Consider the following 22,438-nt stretch of genomic DNA (forward strand, 5'->3'; position numbering starts at 1 on the left):
TAAGAGACCCTGAGTCTTAAGAATGAGACAAAAGGTGTTGTTTTTAGCCGCTGTCGTGCATCTATCGTCTCTTCATTACATCATTACTTTTGGCGTAAAACAACTCCGCTTCACCTCCTTGTTTTACTTAAAATTATGACCTCGCCCGTATTATATGGGACGATAGATGCACACCAGCGGCTAAAAACCAATACCTTTATTCTCTAAATCTCACATATTCATGAGGGCAGTTTGTTTTATCGTATGTGCACATTATGCACAACATTGTATGCCCAATATGGAAAGTACAGTGACACAGAGCTAGAGTGAACATAGCAATTGTATCTTACACACTCTCACATAAAACAATTGGCCTCACTAACCCTAACCGAACCAAACGTCAAAAAATTCACAAAGCATATGCACGCGCGGGTATTCCATGTGATGCGATTAAGCGTCATCATACTAACAATCATGTGGCCACGGCTTGGCCTGCCAAGCTAGACCCCGTGGCAAGGTAGGCGCAGCACGGGTGTGACACCTGAGGGTCGGGGTTCAAAACCGCACCGAGAAAAAAAAAGTTTTCTCTTCTTCTTTCTTTCTTCCTTCCTTCTCCCTCGCCAAAAAGCAACTGGGGCGTTAGGGTTAACAAATACTGTAAACGTGGTTATTTTCACGAGGGTTTTAATTTCGTGTTTTTCGCAAATCGGCATATAACCGCGAACCGTGAACACACAAATAGGTATATTTAGTGCGTAGGTGTATGAAAGAAAGCTCAAAATTGGAAACATAAACACACACGAGTGTTCAAAATGAGCAAAACACAAATTCAACTCCACATGAAAATAACCACTTCAATTATCTATTCTAAACAGGTGCAAAATAAGATGAGTATTTTATAGTGAAACTTTAGTGTTAATTTATACAATTTCCTCACGATGAGTATGTAGCAGTTACATATCTTCTGCTCAGAAGACACCAACTGGTTACCTAAGATGTACAATGAACTTTCAAACCAGAAGACAAACCGGCCATATTAGCACGAGGCTCATGTACGGCAAAACAGTGAACATCCCACTTGTTTCACCTCGCACCCAGCATTTTCATCTTGTGTAATTCAGGGCCTAGATTTCGTCTTGGTTTGCAAGAATCAAAATCAATCATAGTCACTGCACTTACTGTATGATACAATGAGAGAAGTCGCTTCTGTGATTCTCATCAAAATCTAGGCCCTGTAATTACAGCATAAAGCTTTGCAACTAATGCTAACCTAAACACTGATTTGATTTGAGTTTTTGACAAAAACTGCTAAAGGTACACTTTTTGGTCCCATGAATAACAATCCTATGTGTCAAATTTTCCTACTGAGTCTGCTTTCTACTGAAGTGTTCCGTCTCCATAGCAGTTGTACACCAAGGTTAAGGTCCATTCATACTACCACCGCACCCGTGATGCGTTGCTTTGCGATGCGGTGCGTTGCCGCACTGCATCCGACTGTAAACTACTGCATTGCGATATCGCAATAAAGTTAAATACATTTTAACTTGGAAATGCGACGAGTTGCGGTAAAAAGTAATCGATATATCGGTATCGCAAAGGCACGCATCGCAAATGCAGTGGTAGTATGAACGGACCTTTACTCCAAACATATACTGTAAACCCTATGTATATATATCATATATACAGACATGGATATTGAGCGTCTCTCAACGAGAACAGTTACTTTATACTCCCAACCATATATGACCAATCAAATGGGCTGTTCTTTGCAAACCAAAATCAAAGTATCACTTTCATTGGTCAAAATGTCACTGTCATAACTCAGTTAGGAAGTATCTGTGTGTTGTATGGTCCAGTGTTCACTATGATTTGTATTTGTAGACCAAGAAGCTAGGAGTGCCTGTGTATCTTGTGGCGAACCCTTTACCATCCGGTGTAGGATCTGAAAACGCTATGTCATCCATGGTCAGAATGGACCCATATATGAAGTGATTCCTACAAAATAAAACACACAAAAAAAAGCTTATTAAGTAAATTATCAAATATGACCATTTCTTGATTACATATGACTGTTTCTTAAATCATTTCACAATTCAATGCAAATATGTGACGTGTCATGTCAAAAGGAGACACTTTTGGGCAGGATCGTAAATGGAGAAATAACCAAAAATCTGCCCGGGGTGATTTTTTCACAATTTGGGTTTGTTGCGAATTTGTGATGTTATTAATGTTAAAAATATTGTCTGATAGTTTCAGAAAGGAATATAACATGCATCTTGTATTTTTTGGAACATTTTTTCAAGGTAATTCCAACTTTCAACATTGTCAATAATATTTTTAAAGGCCGATATCTCAATTTGCAATTTTATAATACCATAACTTACTAACTCAATATCTTCCGTTAGGAATGTCCAATTTCATTGGGGAAAACAGCGTTGTGGAGTAAAATATCTCCCTATTTAAGATATATAAAAACCTCAAAATTGACATTCTGCCCAAAAGTGTCTCCTTTTGACATGACATGTCACATATAATTGGCTATAATCAAATTGCTTGTACTTATTATAGAACGTTATCAACTGAACATTATAGTCAGGCATCCCAGTACTAAACTCATGCTCAAAAGACATTGCCCAGCATCATTATGTAGTCTTTCCCCCAGCCATACAGTGAAAATATGTTCAATCCCAATCTATATAGCATTTATGTTTCAGAGCATGTGACTTGTTTTGTAAAAAATTGTGAATTGAATTTTTATTTTTCCCCTCAAAATTCAGTGTACACATCACTTTAAGCTTAACCCTAACCCTGCCAAACCCATCATAATCCAACACCAAGGTGCCTCCCCTTCAGCAGCACAGGGGCAGGCAACACATAAGCTCCTACACTCAAACCACCAAGGTTATAATGAAAGACAGAGATAAAAAAATTTTTATCGCATCTGATGTCACTGTCTATTACAATCCTTGATTGGTTATCACAGGTTAATACCGCGTAAAAGGAAGGCCGATTTATCTGGTGCCGGTCGGAGAAAATGAATAGCAGAAAAGGGTGAAAAATTACGTACTTTTACAAGACAAAAAGGAACTTTTCTATGCATTGTTGATATGGTGCCTTCACGAAAGAAAGTTTCCTACTATAAAGACTTAACTTTTGAGATGGTTTGTATGTTTGAAGGTGCAAAATTAACAATAAGGAGCCCGGTTAATATCGCCACGTTCAGTAAGTCATCATCGCGACACTTGTAAACAAACCGTGCTCGAGTTTGATTGACAGATGACGACAGACGCGATAAAATCTTTTGATCTCTGTCCTTCATTATAACTGGTGGTAGAGTCAACTGTCTGTAACTTCCACACAAAATCCTGACACTCACCTAATACAATCAACCATCCGTCTTCCTATGTTTTTACGTCTCATAGTTGCAGCAACCCATATGCGACTGATGCCACACACCGCCCTCTCTGGTGTCGTCTGGCAGCACCACGCCCTCTGTTGTTCTTTGGCAGCTACCTCTTCTTCGCTGCTGCTTTGTGATAACGCTAGCTGTGGATCATTATCTGGGATCACACGATAACCCTAGTAGCAACATAATAAAATAATGCAATAAATTGAATGCACAATATGTGTATGTCCAAAATAATGCACTTGTCGGCTGATACATATGTCACTTTTTACATAATAGCTAGGAATAAATACCAGACTCATCTCAAGTGGAAGTCACTTCAAATCATCCCCAAATCACACGGTTTAGGAATACAAAGAACATTCCTAACCCATGTAACTTGGGGATGATTTGAAGGACTTACACTTGAGTTGGTATGTAAAAAGAATTAATATTAATAAAAATTTTAATATGGATGTACAACAGGTACATAAAAAATTTAAACCAAAATTCTGGGGTTTTATTAAGTTTTTTTTCCAATTACACAATTTCATATTGCAGACACCTCGTGGAAAATTCAGGAGCTTGTGATTTGGATCTGACAAAAAGCACAAAATATGTATTCAAGATGTCCTTGATTTATTCCCATATTATACAGAGCAGAAAAAAATTTAATTTCCTGGGAATATAATCTCAAAATTTACTTCCAAGAAGACAGGATTGCCCTATGTATTTCTTTATTTTCAAATCTTAAAATTTCCTTCAAACATCAAATATCCCTACAAAAATATTCCCAAATTCCCACTTTGAAATGCTTTTTTTAATGAAATTATCAATAATGAGATATCTCACTCAAGATAATGCCATAAGAAGCTGGAGATTAAGAACTTCATAATGTTATATCACGTGACCAGCCCAGCGGGTCAGTTGCCTGATGAAGTCCCAGACACAACGTCGCAATAATTGCAAAAAGTAAGTTCCAGTATTAGATTTAATTCCAAAACTCTGTTTGAAACTACTGGATGACTAAGAACATTCACTCAAAGAAAGAAGGTGGTTTGGGGTTAGTACAAGAGTGTAATGACTTACAGCAGTAATTTCTTCAGCAATGAGGCATCCTGCAACCTTCTTGTCCAAAGTCACAAACAGGAGTGTCTGATGGTGTTAAACAAAAACAGTGTCAACATCACAATTTTAACACTGATTTTCAGTTGCATCTCAAAATGACTTTTATCAACACTTTGATTGACCATATCGTTTTTGCTGAACCATGAAATGGTATCAGCCTATAACTGTGTATGTTACTAGGTTACTAGGTCCCTAGGTTACTAGGTTACTAGGTCCCTAACTAACCATTTGGTCTGAAATGGACATATCTCTAAATGCCACGAAGGTATCACCCCATGAAAGAGGAAAACATAAAGAATATAATAAAAATATTTCCAAACGTCAGAGGTCATCCAGGGGTCACAGGGGTCAAACAAAGGTCATTTTAACCAAAAATGCTCCAATTGAGCTGAAATTTAAACGCAATGATCCTTATGACATTCTAAACATGTTGCAAATATTTTAAAATTCATTTAAGGTCATAAAGGGGTCAAAGGTCAAGTTTTTCAAAATGCTCCAATTGAGCTGAAATTTATATGCAATGATCCTTATGACATGCTAAACATTTTAAAAACATTTTAAGATTCATTTAAGGTCATTAAGGGGTCATAAAGGGGTCAAAGGTCAAGTTTTACAAATGCCCCGATTGAGCTGAAATTTAAACGCAATGATTCTTATGACATTCTAAACATGTTGCAAATATTTTAAAATTCACGTAAGGTCATTAAGGGTCAATAAAGGGGTCAAAGGTCAAGTTTTCAAAATGCTTCATTTGTAGGTATAGGCCTACCACAATATACTGCCGAAGCCACATGGTTCAGCTATGGTGCGGTTATCGCTCTAGTTTAATATCAGTGTGATGCACATAAGATGGGAGTCAATCTTCTCTGGATTAATCTTTTTAATGTAAAAAACTAGAAAATTATATTCCAACTGACCAGCAGGGAAGCAAAGGATGGTTTCAAAAGGATACAAGTTAGTACAGCTGCTAAGCTCCCAAACAGGGAGCCATTGTGAACTTTTTAGTAGAAGATGTGGAGCCATTTTGGATTTGAAGTCACAAAAGGGTTCGGTTTTTGCCGGCAAAAACCTGTTTTTGCCGGCAAAGTGGCAAAAACCTGGCAAAAACTGTTTTTGCCAGTTTTTGCCCGTTTAAACCGCAAAATGGCAAAAACTGGCAAAAACTCACACATAGTCACTCAAATATTAAAAAGTGACACAGAAAGCTCATAAACAGTAACACACATCTTTCAACGAATCATTCAACATATTTTTTGTCTCATCAAGTCCTTAAAATGAAAAAGTTTTGAATTTGATACATGCCACATTTCGATTAAATGCACTTGAGCAATGAAAACGCATGCCTTTAATTTCTTAATATATTGCTTATAATTACAAAATCTGGCCTTGTTACACTCGGGAACTTATTTTTGTAACTTAAAAATTTGTTTTGAGATGAAAAAATTGAACTATAAATCACTTTTTTAGTTTTTGCCATTTTTGCCGGCAAAAACTGGCAAAACTGTTTTTGCCAAGTGGTTAAAACCGCGGTTAAAACCGCGGTTTTTTCCACCTGCGGCAAAAACCTGCGAACCCTGTATAAAATAAATGAAAATGCTCCGATCTTGTTGAGAGATGTACCAAATTACTCGTCTGATCACAAGAATTAAAACATTGTATAGTTTGTGCTATCTACAACCTATCGTTATGGAGTTATTGTACAAAAACCACATTTTTAGGTAAGATGTCACTTTTTTGGTTGTACAGAAAATCTATATAGCCAAGATGTCATCTCAATTTCAGTCATTCTTACCTTTAGTGATTGTTTATCAGCAATACTATTGCCTTCTAAGAACCCCAGCTCATGATCAACCAACTCTCGTACTTCTTCAATCTGTAAAATAAAATAAAAATACAATCCATTGGATGAAACACTTTTGAAAAAAGTCTTGTATCATATTCATGTAAGACATTTTCTTTAACACATTTTGCCCTATATCAGGTATCTTTAGCCTTTTGAAGCAGTCTGCAGTGTCACTTTATTGGGTAATTAAGGTAGGATAACCCAACAAAGAAGTCCAGGGACAATGTCTTGGATAGATGTGGAGTTCAGAGGTGCTGCCAAAATTGAAGGAAACACATAATTCTTCAGGTTGCTGATCCCAATCTAAAGCAACAATGCAACACAATTAAGGCCAGAGTAATGGAAGACACATTCGTCCATGACCGAATTTGAGATTTTTTGATATTTATCAACACTAAGCTGTATATGTTGTTAACGCCAGCAAATGTGGTGTAAATAAAACAAAAATTTGCAGTCAAAATGCCACTTTTTTTTTTTTTTTGCGGAGCAGAGATTATAGATTCATTGGTGCAAAAAGATGCATATTTAGACCATGCACCAGATACAGCTTTTACAAGAGTGAAAGTCTTACCGTTTTAAAATTTAAGGACATTTTGTGCATAATTTTGACATTTTTTTATTAAAACATCGATTTCTCAGAGTTCACTTTTGACAATATTGCGCGATTTTTGTGACAAGATAACTCGAAAAATATGCAAGCAAAGGGTAAACTTTTTGCACTATCCTTTAGAGTACATCAAAGTCTAGGGAAGGTTTTTTAATTTTTTCAAAATACTTGTCTTAGTTAAACAAAAATATACACCATTATGTGCAATTTTTAGCTTAATAGACAAAATGGCTTTTTTCACATGTTTTTTCAATATTTCAAAAAGAGACGAATTTCAAAAAATAAAAAACTTTCCCTAAGTTCATGTCTCTTCTTCATGAAAAGCTAACTGATTTTTTTTTACTCGAACGGATTTTTTCTAAGCTGTCACAAAAAAATTGGGGTAAAAAAGTGAATTTTTGTGATTTTTTCAAAAACTTGAGATTTTTGAACAAATCTGACATCACCATGGGATTCCTTGACTCATTTCCTTTCCAAAAATGTATAGTTTTATATACTTTGGACATACAATTCAGATACAATGAAGCTCGAAAAGATCCATGTTCTCTCCCATTACTCTGCCCTTAAATTGTTTTGTATACAATTTTGTCAGATGCATACATACATGTACTAACCTTTTTTAAGGCATATTTTGGTGAATCACTTGTTATTATCAAAATTCGACCATCATGGAACTCATGTAAAACGGTCTCCGTCTTCCAACCCTGTGTAAAAATAATTGAAACATGCAACTTGTATTAGAAAACAACTTTGACATGATTAAACACCTTAATATGTAAAACAGAGTTGAATTGCTCTTTCAGGGATGTAAATGGGCTACATATCCATTTTCTGAAAATCCATCTGGTCCTGATACAGGTGGCCGCAATGGTGTGCAGTATTGAACATTTAGGGGTTTGTCCGAAGAATAGGGTGGAGGGTATCACCCCCTCCCCTTCCTAAAAAAGGTGTTTTTTTTGCTCTTTTATGACCAAATTATTATCATCCAATTCAGAAATACATTCCAGAGTTTTTGGCCAAAATTCCACTAATTTTCTAAAGATTTACATGCATTCCTGATTTGTAAGATGTTAATTTTCTCTATTGTCAACATTTCTGGTTACCCTATCCCAAGTCTCTCAGGTTTTTCATGACCAAGGGAAAGCTGTTTAAATGGTCTGTTCAATTGTAATAAAAAGAACCAAATAGTTTACCCAAAGAAACTCTTATGGTATCGCCTATCTTCACATTCTTACCGGAAATTTGACATAGGTGAGGTACTTCTTGTGGAATTTAGAATGATTAGCCTCATCCTCGGGATGCGCATGTGTGTACACCATACTGCACGTCTTGCATATTGTGGTCCCAAACTTCTTCTGTCCTGCATCCAAAGTCAGCTGATCTCGTCCGTCTTTGTCTGTAAGCTTCTTGAGGATAGGTGACCGTTTCCTTGATGACTGTGGAGTGCTACGTAGCGAGGGGCTGGTTGGTGGAGTGAACATGGGAAACATTCTGGGCTGTTCCTTCACTTTACTTAAGGCATTTCTTGGTGATTCTACATAGACAAATAAAATTATAATTATAAACGTTAATTTTTGAAGAGCTTATTTCCAAACCCTGTTAAGTCCACAACCACATGTTTCTCATTTACTTGTATGATATAATCACAATTACTTTGAAAAGTTTTGACATTAGCAACAATGAGTTGTACCATCAACAAGCAATTATATACCACAATAATGCTGGTTAACAATATGCATACTATTGTTCTCATTTGGGAACCAAAGGCCTCACACAGTATTATTACTGTGCATCCATCCACTGTTTGCTTTGTAATGGTGCATCGATCCAACTGAAATTTGAATACCTATAGCATCACAACCCATTGCAATATCGCACAGGTAAATCAGAAACATGTGTTTGTGGACTTAACATGATTTGGAAATAAGGTCTTCATTTGCAAATTGTAATTGAAATGCTCATAGACAAAAGTGTTGGTATAAGTTTTAATATGAAAGAATCGGCCATTTTGTTCTTGGGCACATACAGATCGTAGTACATCTTTCTTAAAAACAATGATCTTCAGGAAGGTTACATTGGGCACTCACCAGTCACCAACATATCAAATTCTAAACCTAAAAGTTAGTCATCCACACCATGATAAGATATAACCTTTGACCTCTTAATGATCTACACTTTATTACGTACCTTGTGAAGTCAGAGAACACGATTCGGGTGTATCTGGCTGGGTACCTCTCCGCAATCCAGATGACTTCGCTGGTGATCCACCAGGTCTTCTAGCTGGTGACTTTCTTGCTGATGGAGAAGCTGCTAACAGAGACTTCTTTGGTGTGGATCCCTTCTTGCTTGGTGTTGCAGCTTTCGTTGGTGTTGCAGCCTTTGTTGATGTTGCAGCTTTCGTTGGTGTTGCAGCCTTTGTTGGTGTTCCTCTTCTTGGAGATGCTGTCTTACCCGGTGATGCCAGTCTCTTTCTGCTTGGCGTATTCTGTCTTTGTGGTGATCTTCTAGGTGTTGATGAGGAAGATGAATCTGTCCTTTGTGATTTGCTGGGTGTTGATGACTTTGCTGGTGATGGCGAGGCTAATCTTGGTTTCTTCGTCTTTGGAAGCTGAAAAGAGGAAATATCACAACAGTGTCTTTGAGATTTGCCCATGAAATGAATACAATTGCTCCATATACATTATATATGTGGTGTGATCAAGCAAAATCAGTCTGAAGTCAGACATATTCAATTTTCAGTTCCATATAGAATTGTAAACAGCATTTGCAAAGCTACATTTTGCAGAAAAACCGATCGCAAATATTGCATCAAGTACAAGTTCGCCTATTACTGTTCAAAAGTGAAACTGCAACATCTGTGTTGTTTCTGAACTGGTTCAGCAGTCTCCAAAAAATGGAGGTGTAATGACATGGGTACTAGATAGCTTAACTGCCTTCAATTGCCTATTCCAAATGGTTAATATGTTGGTTTGGCTTTCATTGGGGTATCTGATATATTTCTGAGTTCCAAAGTACCTTTACAACAGCTATATAATATCTATTCCGTTTGCCCATCCATCGATCAAACTCCCCACCCATTCTTTTCTCTATATGTGAATGAGTTTATTGTGCAATGCATTATGGGGCACTAACTTGAGGCTTAAGCTTTTAATTTTATTCAGATTTTGACCTCCAGTGGGCTATTCCAGTTAAAATCCAAACACCCCCTATGGAAGACATGATCTTAATCTCCCACACAGTTGGTATTTCAAATGGAATCACCCATTCAAGTATAACCCCATTTGATTCAAATTCACACTTCCTGTGTGGAAGATTACGGACATGTCGTCCATAGGAGGTGTATGGATTTCAACTGGAATTCGCCCAAATAGTCATCGTAGTTGTGACTATTTGGTACCAACTACAAAAAAGCATATGCTGAGCAACCCTATAGTTTGTTTTGGCATATTATTAATATTATTGGCGATATGCTGAGCAACCCTATAGTTTGTTTTGGCATATTATTAATATTATTGGCGAAAATTATTTGTTTTTTGCTACAATGCACTTCAATGAAGTCTCCACTACTTAGGCTACAAATGTAGTATAAATTCACATAAGCATGTGCCAGTCAAGTAAGTACTGCGCTCAACTGTGTGCATGCTATTCTATATCAATATCAATACATAATATGCTCATTTTTTTCGCCAATTTTAAGCCAAACAAACTTTAGTGAAAAGTATAACACCTGATTTTGCCGTCTAGATATGTAGAAATTTTAAACCCAACTTCAAAAATAAACAGAAGGGAAAACAGCAGTATAAGCTAGCATACCTCAACAGATTCCAAACTCTGTTCCTTCGTCTTCATCCTTCGTTTTCTTGGTGACATCTTTGGCGTAGCACTGACAAAATCTTCATTTTCGTCAAAGCTGCTGTCAATGAGGTCCTGTATTCTCTGCTGGATATCGGTCACTTCCTGGTCCACGTCATCCATTGTGTCCTCGCCAAAATCCAAACCACGCACTGCAATGGCTTTGTCGTCGTCGGCTTCCTCTACTGATGGACATTAAATAAATACATTTTAGGATTATAATAATTCAACAAATAAACTGAAGAGAATCAGATGAAGCTATGAAGTTCTTATGAGCTACAAACACAACACTGAATACTACAGTGCTCCATGCAAAACCAACAAGGATGGTAATTGGACCATCAAAACTCATTTGAAGACACAGAGTGGTGATTAGGAGGAAGTGCTTCGACCTCCACACCAACTTATTCTCCCACATGCGTTTGGAAATGAAAATGATATGAAAATACTTGATATTTTGTCGGTGTTATTTCATTTTATCTTATCATTTTTTTTTGTTTTGTTTTGTGGTTTTTTTTGCTTAAGCTTTATATTGCTGAGGAACTGAACATTCTGCCCCATTGCTTTAACTTATTTTGAGATGAGTCATTCTTTATCCCTTGACCAAAATTAATACTTCTTCATGTAGCACAGTTATGTACCAACTGGAAGGACTGAAATGAGCAAGATTCCATAATAACATGATGGAATTTACAAAAATCTACTGTTGATTTTGGACCAGAGGGACACATTTGCCAGGTATGCCCCCCCCCCCTGCGAATGCCACTGTTTACATAATAACATCACAAGCATAGAAACAAACAAGCAAGAAAACAAAGGATGAAGCAACAACAAATAACCTTAAGGTGGTACTACACCCCCTAATCAATTAATTTTGTGACTTATTTTGCATTTTTCTCAAAAAATAACTACACACTGGTAACAAAAGTTATGTATATTATAGGGCGAGGAATCCAATTACTTCACTGAAATTTCAAGACAAGTGGTTCATTATATATAGAAATGAGGTACATTCTAGCGGTACTCTTTTCTTATCATAAATAACGTACCGCTTGTCTTCCGAGTCACTGAAATTCCAGTGTAGTAACTGGATTCCTTGCCCCTTTAATATACATAACTTTTGTTACCAGTACAATGTATGTTATATTTTTTGAGAAAAATGCAAAAATAGTCACATATTTATCAAGGGGTGTAGTACCACCTTAATACCCTAAATTCTAAATACATGTACATATACATACCTTGATTCTTTCTTGGAGAAGATTTCCTAGGACTTGGAGACTTCTTTGAAGTGGCAGTTTCTTCTTTTGCAGTGACCTTCTCACTTTTCTTTGCCGATTTACTGGCCGACTTTGGCTTCTGCAAGCCCTGCTGTTGCATGTACAACTGAATTCCCTTCTTAGCTGACGTGGCCTTCCATGGGCTCCGTTTAGGAATGCTTCGTCGTGGAGACTTCTTGGGTAGTTTTTTTGATGGGCTTTTTCTGGCGACTCTTTTAGGGCTCACAGCTGGGCTCTTCGGTGTTTTACTTGAAGTTTTAGGTTTGTTCTGAGCTTTTGGAGTCTTTTTGACAACACTTTTAGTTTTTCTTGCTGATTTTGTTTGTTTTCTGGCCTTCTTCACGTTTGTTTTCTGAGAAGAAGCTGCTGCCTTCTTCCTTGGAGATACACTAGAATATAAATTAGATGAAAAAAACACATTAATGTTCATGCCTGGAAAAAATGTGGGAAGCTCCTTCCCGGGAAATTACGGAACTTTGGAGGGAAATTAAGGACCTTAACAAAGAACAGGGTCAGAAATTCGCAACCAAGTTCGAGAATCCTTTTGAATTTTGCAAGAATCCATGGATTCTCACCATATAACTTTGCATGATAAACTGAAATATTTACGAAAATCTATTCAGATTCTTGCAATTTTGATGACAAGAATCTTTGCGAGATTGGATTCTCAGATTCTGGACGATTTTCTGACCCTGAAGAAATTCATTAAAATGCGGAGAGAATTTTGAATTTTTGAAGGGAAATTTTGAGCATCTCCCAGGGAAGTTTTCATTTTTACCTGCCCTGTTAATTATAATGCTCTGCATGCTACATGTAGCTACAGGCTTCACCACTGAACCAATACTAGACTTGATGGGGTGACTTTACTAGTACTAGGCATGTTTGTACTCATTTTAATGCATCTTTTATGCTGATTCTAAATATGGTCATAAAAATGTACAATTCTGAAAATTTTCAAGAAAATTTGGAACTTTTCATCTGCAGTCGATGCCCATGTGGAGAGGGTTGATTGCCGGTTGAATTCCATGTGCTGTAAAAGATGATTAGCTTATCCCTATAATAAAATAATAATAAATATAACACTGATCTCTGAATAGAAATTGTACTCGTTTTGATTATATTGCATTATGTTTGCTATTGGGCGTCTGTGGAATAAATACAAAAGCTGGGCTGACTATATCAAGCTTAATAAGTTAAAACTGTATTCTTTTCTCCAGGCAAGCAGTGAAAATAAATTTCCCGCATTCCCAAATATAACCTTTCAGCAAAATGCTTAAAGAGAACCCTACATATAGCTCAGGCAAAGCATGAACTTGACTTATGGCTAAAATATTACCGTACTCATAACTTACATGTAACACCATTTATCTTTTCTTGCCTATAAAAGAGAAGGAAAAAAACATGTTTGCCAAAAACCAAAAGTGTAAAAGTTGAAGAACCAATTCTCATGAACTCCACACACTGTTTGCTAACTCACCTTTTACTACTCCCTAATGTAGTAGCATCATCCGCAGATTTGTTCAGTTTTTCTCTGAGCTGCTTTCTTTCCAGTGGTGTGAGGTACCTGACCTTATTTTTTGCGCTGTAGAAACTCTTGGCTCCTATCTTCTGTGGTGAGTTAATATCCGATTCGTCCGATTGGCTGCTACTGGTGAAAGAATAATGGCTACGAGATGAGGCTCGCTTGGAAGGAGAGGATTTCTTCACTGATGCCAGTGTTCTAAAATAAAAATAAAAATTTTAATAAAAACAAAGTGTTAAATTTGACTTGCAGAACCCTACATGAATCATAAATTACAATTTTGGTAAATTTTACATACCAGTACATGTATATACTCATCTTATATATAATTTTGTAATTTTCATATTATAAAACCAAAATTTTGACATTTACTTGACAGTTTCTCAGGTCATTGACGACATACTTCTTCAAAGTGATGGTATCCCATCATCCTGTCTGCTGGTGGTGGTGGTAACACAGCTCCATCCTGGCTGAGTGAGTCGATGTTCTTTGTTTGCTGCACACATGTGCTTAAGCCAGAAGTATGCAGTGGCAGCGCTGACGGGGGGGGGGATATTTATCTTCCCCCACACTTTTGAGGCAAAACCCCAAAAATCATGTAAATTTCCAAATTTGTCAATTTTGCCCCCCCCCCCCCTCTGGAAATTCACTTTTCCCCCCCAATTCGTAGCGCGACCACTGGTATGCCATTTCAGAATGGCCCATTCACATCAAGAACAAAGACATATTAGTTACTGGCTTGAACTGGTGCGCGGCAAACAGAGAACACCAACACATTAGCAAGGGTGTCTCAAAACTACCAACTTGTGACTTTATACTCATTTCACGGTAGCACTATTGCAACCACTCTTTCAGTATAAATCACTCACCTGAAAACTGAAGGAGAGCTTTCAGGAGAGTGATTACTTGCTCACCTTAATGATCAAAGCCCGACACATAAATGCTACATACCTTCTTGAGGCACTTGCTTTGGGAGACAAATGAATGTCCAGATCAGACAACCAATCAGGAGTGTCCATTTTACGTGGAGACTTCCGTGGAGAAGAATTCTGTGGCGGAGTCGCATCGACAGCTGGAGTGGCCTTTGACTGCTGCTTACGCTTTCTTGCTGATGCACGAGTACTCATTGTGGATGCACCTGGAGACAACCTTGGGATAAATTATGCAAGAGAAAGTAGGGATTCTTTTTTAAAATTTTATACAGAGATTCTTATTATAATCATGCCTGTAACATGATCTGGACGGGCTTTCCTAATTTGAATAAAATCGCACTAAAGACATCACTGGAAAATAACCTACATGTAACTTAACAATAAGGCCGATAAAATTAATGTTTTGGTTCTCGTCCAGAGGATTTTCATGAATTGATGAGGGAGGGAGGTGTTTTTTTTTTTTTTTTTTTTTTCAATGTAAAATTAGCATTGTCAGTAGTTTTCGGTCTTCTCCAACAGTGCTCGAGGAAACGATGAGGCCCTTCTTTTTTTTTTTTTCAAATGTGAGATTCTGAGTTATATATCCCCTAGAGTACCACAAAAAGACTTGGAAGTGATGCTTGTTCTCTAATAAACTTATTTATATGTATGAAGATTTCATAAATCATTCCAAAGTCTAAAAAATTAAAAATCTAAAAAAATAAAAAAATCTGACAAATCCCAGAAATTGAGGAGGGAGGGGACGAGAACCAAAATATTAATTTTACACGGCCTAACAAAAACATTTCACCTGTATTAACTAATTATGCTAATTGCCTACATGTACTAGGATTGATTTTCAGAGGATTGATTTTGTCTTCTCCGCAGCCAGTTTGGTTTTAAGCTCCCTCCACACAAACACCAAACTGGCTGCACAGTGCCGCTGGTATAGTCATACCAGTTGTTCTCATCTATGTAATCGTCAATCGTAGCCTACAAAACGTGGCTCAAACGCTCATCATGACAACAGGAATTGACGCAAATTTTACAGTACAATCAGTCATACCTACATGTACATGTAAAAAGGATAAAATTCAAATTAAAAATATTATAGGTATGATTTATTTGTAGTGGTAGTTAGTGTCTGACCAACTTTGGTGTTATTCTGCTAACCCTAACACCCAAAAATCTTACAAAATCTTACGATGAAAAAATCTGCGCATGCATGAATCCCAGGGTCTGCGATGACGCAATCACCCTAAGTGTTATATGCGCACGGAATTGCTGGCCGGGCAGCAATAACCCGTGTAGCTACCGGTCCGTGATCGTGTGCTTGGCATGCGAGGGGTCAAAGGTTCAATCTCGGGGTGCCAAGTCAAAATTCTTCTTCTCCTTGACTTTTTCGGATCTTCCGAACTTTGACTTCCGATCCCAAAAAGCAGGGTCCAGTGTTAGGGTTAACTAAGATGTATTTTTCCAGATTAGAGCCTATATACCATAACCCTAACACCCAAAAATCTTACGATGAAAAAATCTGCGCATGCATGAATCCCAGGGTCTGCGATGACGCAATCACCCTAAGTGTTATATGCGCGCGGAATTGCTGGCCGGGCAGCAACAACCCGTGTAGCTACCGGTCCGATCGTGTGCTTGGCATGCGAGGGGTCAAAGGTTCAATCTCAAAAGCCAAGTCAAAATTCTTCTTCTCCTTGACTTTTTCGGATCTTCTTTGACTTCCGATCCCAAAAAGCAGGGTCCAGTGTTAGGGTTAACATGTTTACATGTACCTTTAGTGTATAAAAGGCAAATTCAAATTTGTCATCAAACCACATCATGAAGCCATTGAGTAAAGAAAGACAAAACTGAAAACAGTTACTTTTGTAAACCAATCAGGTTAGACGTACTTTACTGGCGGGGTCACATAAATTAATACCGTAAAAGGCCGTCACGTTCATTGATTGGCTTACAATTGCAATGAATGGTTTTTGCAACCAAAACGGGTTATATGGCGCCCGTCGGAAATTTTGCACACGTCCATGACGTCATGCCCCAGTACCATGAGGCTTCGCTTTTCTGCAAAAGCGAGCGAGTGGTATAAAGTCAGTTCCACACCTGTGATTTATGAATCGCATCCACAGCGCATTTGACAGTTCTTTGTGAAATTTGCGATTTTCAGCAACGGGATTCCATGAAATTGACGATTATGTATTATTCTGCAGGATCGGTCAGGCATGGAACTTAACTTTTTTTGCCACTCGCCAATCGGGCGAGTAGGTCAAAAAATTTACCCGTCCGAACAAAGTTGTACTCGTCCGATAATCACGGCCGCCAAATCGCGATCAGTGCTGTTTTTCGTGAGTCCATTTTCTCAGCATGAAAGACGAGACAGCCGCCGTGTGTTTTAAAATCCATGACTCACGGTGTGCATGAAGCCAAAACCTTAATCATTAATTGATGATAAAAATAAGAAATTTCCATTCTTTTATATTTTGAAATAATAAAAGCCCCAAAATTTTGACCAACCTGCTAGGAATAATGCAGTAATATTTGTAAATGCAAGTATGCAACGTCAGGAAATCTTTTTTATGCTGCGCAACGACCGACATTCATGAACGATGGTTTGATGGGGAAATCCCGATTGATGAAATAATATTCAGACTGACGAGTGCCGACGTGCGGTAACTGTTTATTTACTTATTTATCACAACCTGAAAATATTCAGTTTTTAATACATGTATATTAAGTTAATGTTTTCCTAAATAATCTACGTTTCCTTTATTAATATTATTGTTACGATAAATAGAAGCAACTTTTTTTTTGTATTATTGTGGCACCACGTGCTTGGTGTTTTAGCATGACTACAAAACGTTAATTTAAGAAGTGCGGAAGTACATGTACATGTACATGTACAAACATTTTGTGAAAATTGGCTGAGTTTGCGCGTGTTTTTGCACCTGTTTCTGACCAAAACTGACTTAGAATTGAAAAGAAGAAAAAAATATCATAGCAACTACAGATGGAATATATGATAAACTATCACGGTGAAAATGCACTTTTATTTTAGAACAATCGACATTTGCTGAGGTCAAATTGTACTCTGAGCCTGGGCAAGGCCGGCCGTGAAATGTTACTCGCCAGTCGGGCTGGTGAATTTGAAACTTCACTCGACCGGCTGCAATTTTACTTGCAATTGGCGACCGGACGGGTGGAAATTTCCATCCCTGGGATCGGTAATAATTAATATTTGTTTTATTTTGTGAGTAGTGCAAGTTGAAGTTAGTGAGTTTGTGGTTTTGTATGAGGAAGAGTGTTTTCAGGAAGCGTAAATTGGCAGGCCATCATGCTAAATTGTCCACCTTATACATGTATGTTAGTTTGCCGATTAGCTGGACATATCACACATGAAGTGTGATATGTGTCCAGACTGGATATCTATAGGTGAGCAAATTCTTGGCTAGACTTCTCGAGCAATGTTAGATGTTAGTGCCGTACTATTAAGCTGACTTTCCTATTCGGGGAGGATGACAATTTCAACCTCCTCGTCTGTTTACATACAGAGAGGTAGGCTACCGTAGACAAAACACTGTTCCGCTTGTCCAAATACTCAAGTATCAGAAGGACGGTCCACAATGATAATAGCGTGATTCACGTAACATGAATAGGGATTAAAAGGCTGTCAAGTAGAACCATGTGCTTCTTTTGTCCAATTTGCCATCAAGATTTCATATGGAAACAGTTCAGACCCAGAACACGATCATGTCAGAAATTAATATTTTGTTCTGGGACTGATTATTTGGACTAGTTAGACATACTTTTAGGGGTTTTATTCTTACATGTTATAACATGTAAGAACAACCGAATACAGCATCTTGCTGTAAAAGAGTGCCAGACAACTACACCCATCGAAAGTGTGTCATCAGCCCTCAGATCGGCCCTCAGACACACACATACAGGCATAGAGTTCTGCAGTAGCATGTTTTGTTGACATTTTGTGTAATGTTTACATCCATGACAGTTCTAATACCATCAACAGACAACTCAAATACAAAGGATGTCAGTTGGCAATCTTAATGTTATATGCAATCAAGTTACTGAGTCATGCAATTCAAGTGCCAATATTGATTACCTGAAGTGGCCTATTGCAAATGACCAGATATAACCTTTCTGATTTTCTTGTTATTTTGCAATAACAAAACCATGTTTTCCTTGATTTTGGTATGAAATTGAGCAAATAGAATTAATTGTCATGTCAATTTGCAGTGCCGTATATTACGCTGACTTTCAGATTCGGCGAGGAGGACGATTTCACCTCCTGGTTTGTTTACAAACAGAGAGGTAGACAAAAAACCGCTCCGCTTGTCCAAACATTCAAGTATCAGAAGGATGGTTCACAAATAGCGTGATTCACGTAACCTGAATAGGGACTAAAAAGCTGTCACGTGAGAACCATGTGCTTCTATTGTCCAATTTGCCATCAAGATTTCATATGGAAACAGTTCAGACCCAGTACACGATCATGTCAGAAATTAATATTTTGTTCTGGGTCTGATTATTCGGACTAGTCAATTTGGAGTTATTAGGGGCAACTAAAACTGATATGAGGTAAGTTTTATATGTTTGGAGATCTGTATTGCCTATTCTGAAGGAATGATTGCCATGTAAACAAACCATCCCTTGGCCCATATGGACATGGTGTACTACTTTTCAGTACCCTGTTTTCCATGGGTGACTGTACCCATGGATTCGATCCATGTACCAGACAACAAGCTTCCGGGTTTTTTGGAGAACAAATATTAATACTGTTACGTAAGACGAAGAAGAAACCCGCCCCGGAGCCCGCCCTACTCATTATTTCATTGTACTTATTGCAATTTGCCTCCACACATTACATGTACATAATCAACACAAAGCTTTTGTGAGGACTAGTGAGTGGATAAGAAATTGACAGCGGAGGATACGAACGACACGCCGATTTTGTCAATCAGTTGTCAATCATGAATTGCTGCAACGTTTTAGTATTTTGCTGCATGGCATTCCACAAGCACCATGACAAATTATGCCGTATTTTTCCAAAGATCATCTCATATGAAGTAAGCTGAATGCGATCTGTAGACTGTAGTTTTGTAACATTCCGATCGCTTTTAATTTGCTTGAAAACATGTGAGTTCATGTTGTGTAAACATAATTAGCATGGACACAAATGAAATTACAATGCAATACGATACAATGTGAATGCGCGCGCAGCAGATCTATAGAAATAACGTTGCCCGGTTTTCAGAATTAGACCACGTCTGACACTAGCTCGAGATACTCTAGCTAAAATACAGGTTTACATTTACTATCTTACATTATTTTGCTGTATTTCAGCTAGAGCGCCAAACAACAAGCTTCCGGGTTTTTTTGGAGAACAATACTGTTATGTAAGACGAAGAAGAAACCCGCCCGGAGCCCACCCTACTCATTATTTCATTGTACTTATTGCAATTTGCCTCCACACATTACGTAATCAACACAAAGCTTTGGTGAGGACTTGTTCGAAAATTTCTAACTTTCGTATGAACAACCGATAGCTTGTGATACGAAAGTTAGAACGTGGAAGGATTTGCGCTCATGTAACGTACCTTGTTTGGTACATGTACACGGTTGGCATGCAGGTCCCAATATCATGCATGAATAAAACTTCTTCCTCAAGTTAATTATAGAAAAAAAAATATGAGGATATTATTCTTGACATATTAGTGACACCATGTGCTACATTCCTTCATCAATTCATCATGACTTTACTCACGAAAAACGTCATTTTGTGCCAATTTTTCTCGAGTGATCGCCAGACATCACACAGTCCCCATTGTAAATAGGTGATCAACACATGTAGTGCTGGGCTCACATGTTCAAGAACCGGAAGGGTATCACCATCAGTTTGCAATGACAAGTTAACCTTTGCAAATCGGGAGATGGATTGATTTGCCCAGCACTGGATTTTCTCAAATCTTTAATCACCGACGCAGTTGGCAGTTGTCAAAACATCTTTGATCAAGCAAGGTTGCAGAATTAAACGGACTCATAATATGGTCGGAATTTGCACTTCAGCGCCTGTGTTTCCGGTTAAAAGGAAGCAAACACTTCAGCTAAGATACATAAATGTTAGCCAAGCTAAATTGAAGCCAAACTGGACAATCTAAAAAATTGTTTTGCTGCGTTTTAAAACTGAAGACGCTACGATGACTGACCGTGTTATACTAGCAATCTCTATCTTCTATTCACATATTAACTATCGTGTCGTCGTGGATAGTAGATAGATTTCTTGATCAAGTGAGGACTAGAGTGGATAAGATATTCACTGACAGCGGAGGATACGAACGACGCAACGATTTTTGGTTGTCAATCATGAATTGGCGCAACGTTTTAGTATTTTACTGCATGGCATTCAGCAAGCACCATGACAAATTATGCCGTATTTTCCCAAAACAAAGATCATCTCATATGCAGTTGTAATAACTACAAATTTCGAACGTTTGAGGACTTGTTCTCAAGTTGTAGAAGGTGCCATAGGGTGTCTTGAATGTTAATTATTTTCATTATAAATGTCACAAAATATTAATATTGACAATAATTAACAACCTGTTTGACCTCTCCATATATTCATACATTGCTCACCTGTGTTTTCATATCATATTTTGTTGTGAAAAATTATTACAAATGTGTAATTTGCAGTCATTTTTGGAGCAACAATTTCTTCGTACCGACGGCTAAGCTAGTCACGATTATGCACTTTCAGTTTCCCACGCGTTTGAACAGGAATTGGATTGCGTACTTTTTCGATGTCTAGTGAGCAAATTTTTCAATATTTTGAGAAAATGATGTGAAATTTTCTCTCTATATTGTTTGGTAATAATGTCTTTTGCCAATAGTATGTTTAAAGTTGTAATTTTGTGTTTTTGATCGCAAAGATCGGATATTTTCGCTCCCGATTCAATTCTGAACCCTTCGCAAGGGTGCCGATTTCGCAGAACTTTGACGATAATTTTGCCTTTTTGGACACTAAAATGCTTTCGATCCTTAATTTTGTTTCAACCGAGTCTTAAATTAGCAAGCACAATACGGTTGGTACCACTTTTATATACATTGATGAAATTTTTAAGATTTTTTTTCAAGTTTCTAACCGGCGCAAATCGTCAATATTTCCCATTGACATCCAAAATGGCGTAAGCCAGTCCTCAATATACATAGGTACGGCGTATATAGGACTGGCAAGCGAGTCTAGGCTAAGCAGTGTACGTGTGTATGTGAATGCACATTAAACACATACAAACACATACACAGTACCTGTTGGAACCCGCCGGGAGTTTCAATTATTGGAACTGTCTCATATGTAACGAAGTAAGCTGAATGCGATCTGTGCTTTTGATCGCCTGTTATCGGCGAATTTGCTTGAAAACATGACATGTGATGTTGTGTAAGCATAATAAATTAGCATGGACACAAATGAAATTACGATGCAATACAATGCAAATAATGCTGCCCAGTTTTATGCAGAATTAGACCACGTCTGTCTGACTGTGCTAGTCCGAATAATCAGACCCAGAACAAAATATTAATTTCTGACATGATCGTGTGACTGTGCCAGCCCAGTGCATGCATTGGATTTGCATGACATGTCTGCAGAATTGTGCAGTTTCGGGGTATTGTTTTTACAATCATCATATTTCACGACAAAATGGGAGTAATCCTCATGTTCACATTGATCTCATACATACCTGAAGTCTTAAATTTCAGTTCGTTCGCATTAAACAGACGAAGAATTAGGTCAAACGCTTTTAAATGTACAAAAACTGCAGCTGTTCAAGTCCGATCACTGATAACCCGCCGCCATTTAAACAGAAATGGCGCGAAACAACCTCTGCCACAACCCACACAGTCGAACGGTTTAT

The 22,438-nt window shown here is 37.7% G+C and overlaps 1 protein-coding gene across 2 annotated transcripts; it reads right to left on the minus strand.

Moving 5' to 3' along the window:
• Positions 1-558: 558 nt before the first annotated feature.
• Positions 559-22,380, minus strand: LOC140145772 (uncharacterized). 2 transcript variants are annotated; one of them, XM_072167448.1, is made up of 12 exons: positions 22,265-22,380; positions 14,548-14,745; positions 13,552-13,794; positions 12,036-12,463; positions 10,756-10,976; positions 9,130-9,550; positions 8,178-8,476; positions 7,557-7,646; positions 6,285-6,365; positions 4,454-4,519; positions 3,356-3,558; positions 559-1,974 (listed from the first exon to the last, which is right to left on the minus strand). In XM_072167448.1, the coding sequence occupies exons 2-12, from the start codon at positions 14,721-14,723 to the stop codon at positions 1,842-1,844; spliced, it is 2,361 nt and encodes a 786-aa protein (XP_072023549.1). In that variant the 5' UTR covers positions 14,724-14,745; positions 22,265-22,380; the 3' UTR covers positions 559-1,841. The 2 variants fall into 2 exon arrangements, with proteins under 2 accessions (XP_072023549.1, XP_072023548.1); XM_072167447.1 differs by having other exon boundaries at positions 10,756-10,979.
• Between the last annotated feature and the right edge of the window lie 58 nt (positions 22,381-22,438).

Source organism: Amphiura filiformis, unplaced genomic scaffold (assembly GCF_039555335.1).
Source record: "Amphiura filiformis unplaced genomic scaffold, Afil_fr2py scaffold_597, whole genome shotgun sequence".
In the NCBI taxonomy this organism is placed as follows: domain Eukaryota; kingdom Metazoa; phylum Echinodermata; class Ophiuroidea; order Amphilepidida; family Amphiuridae; genus Amphiura; species Amphiura filiformis.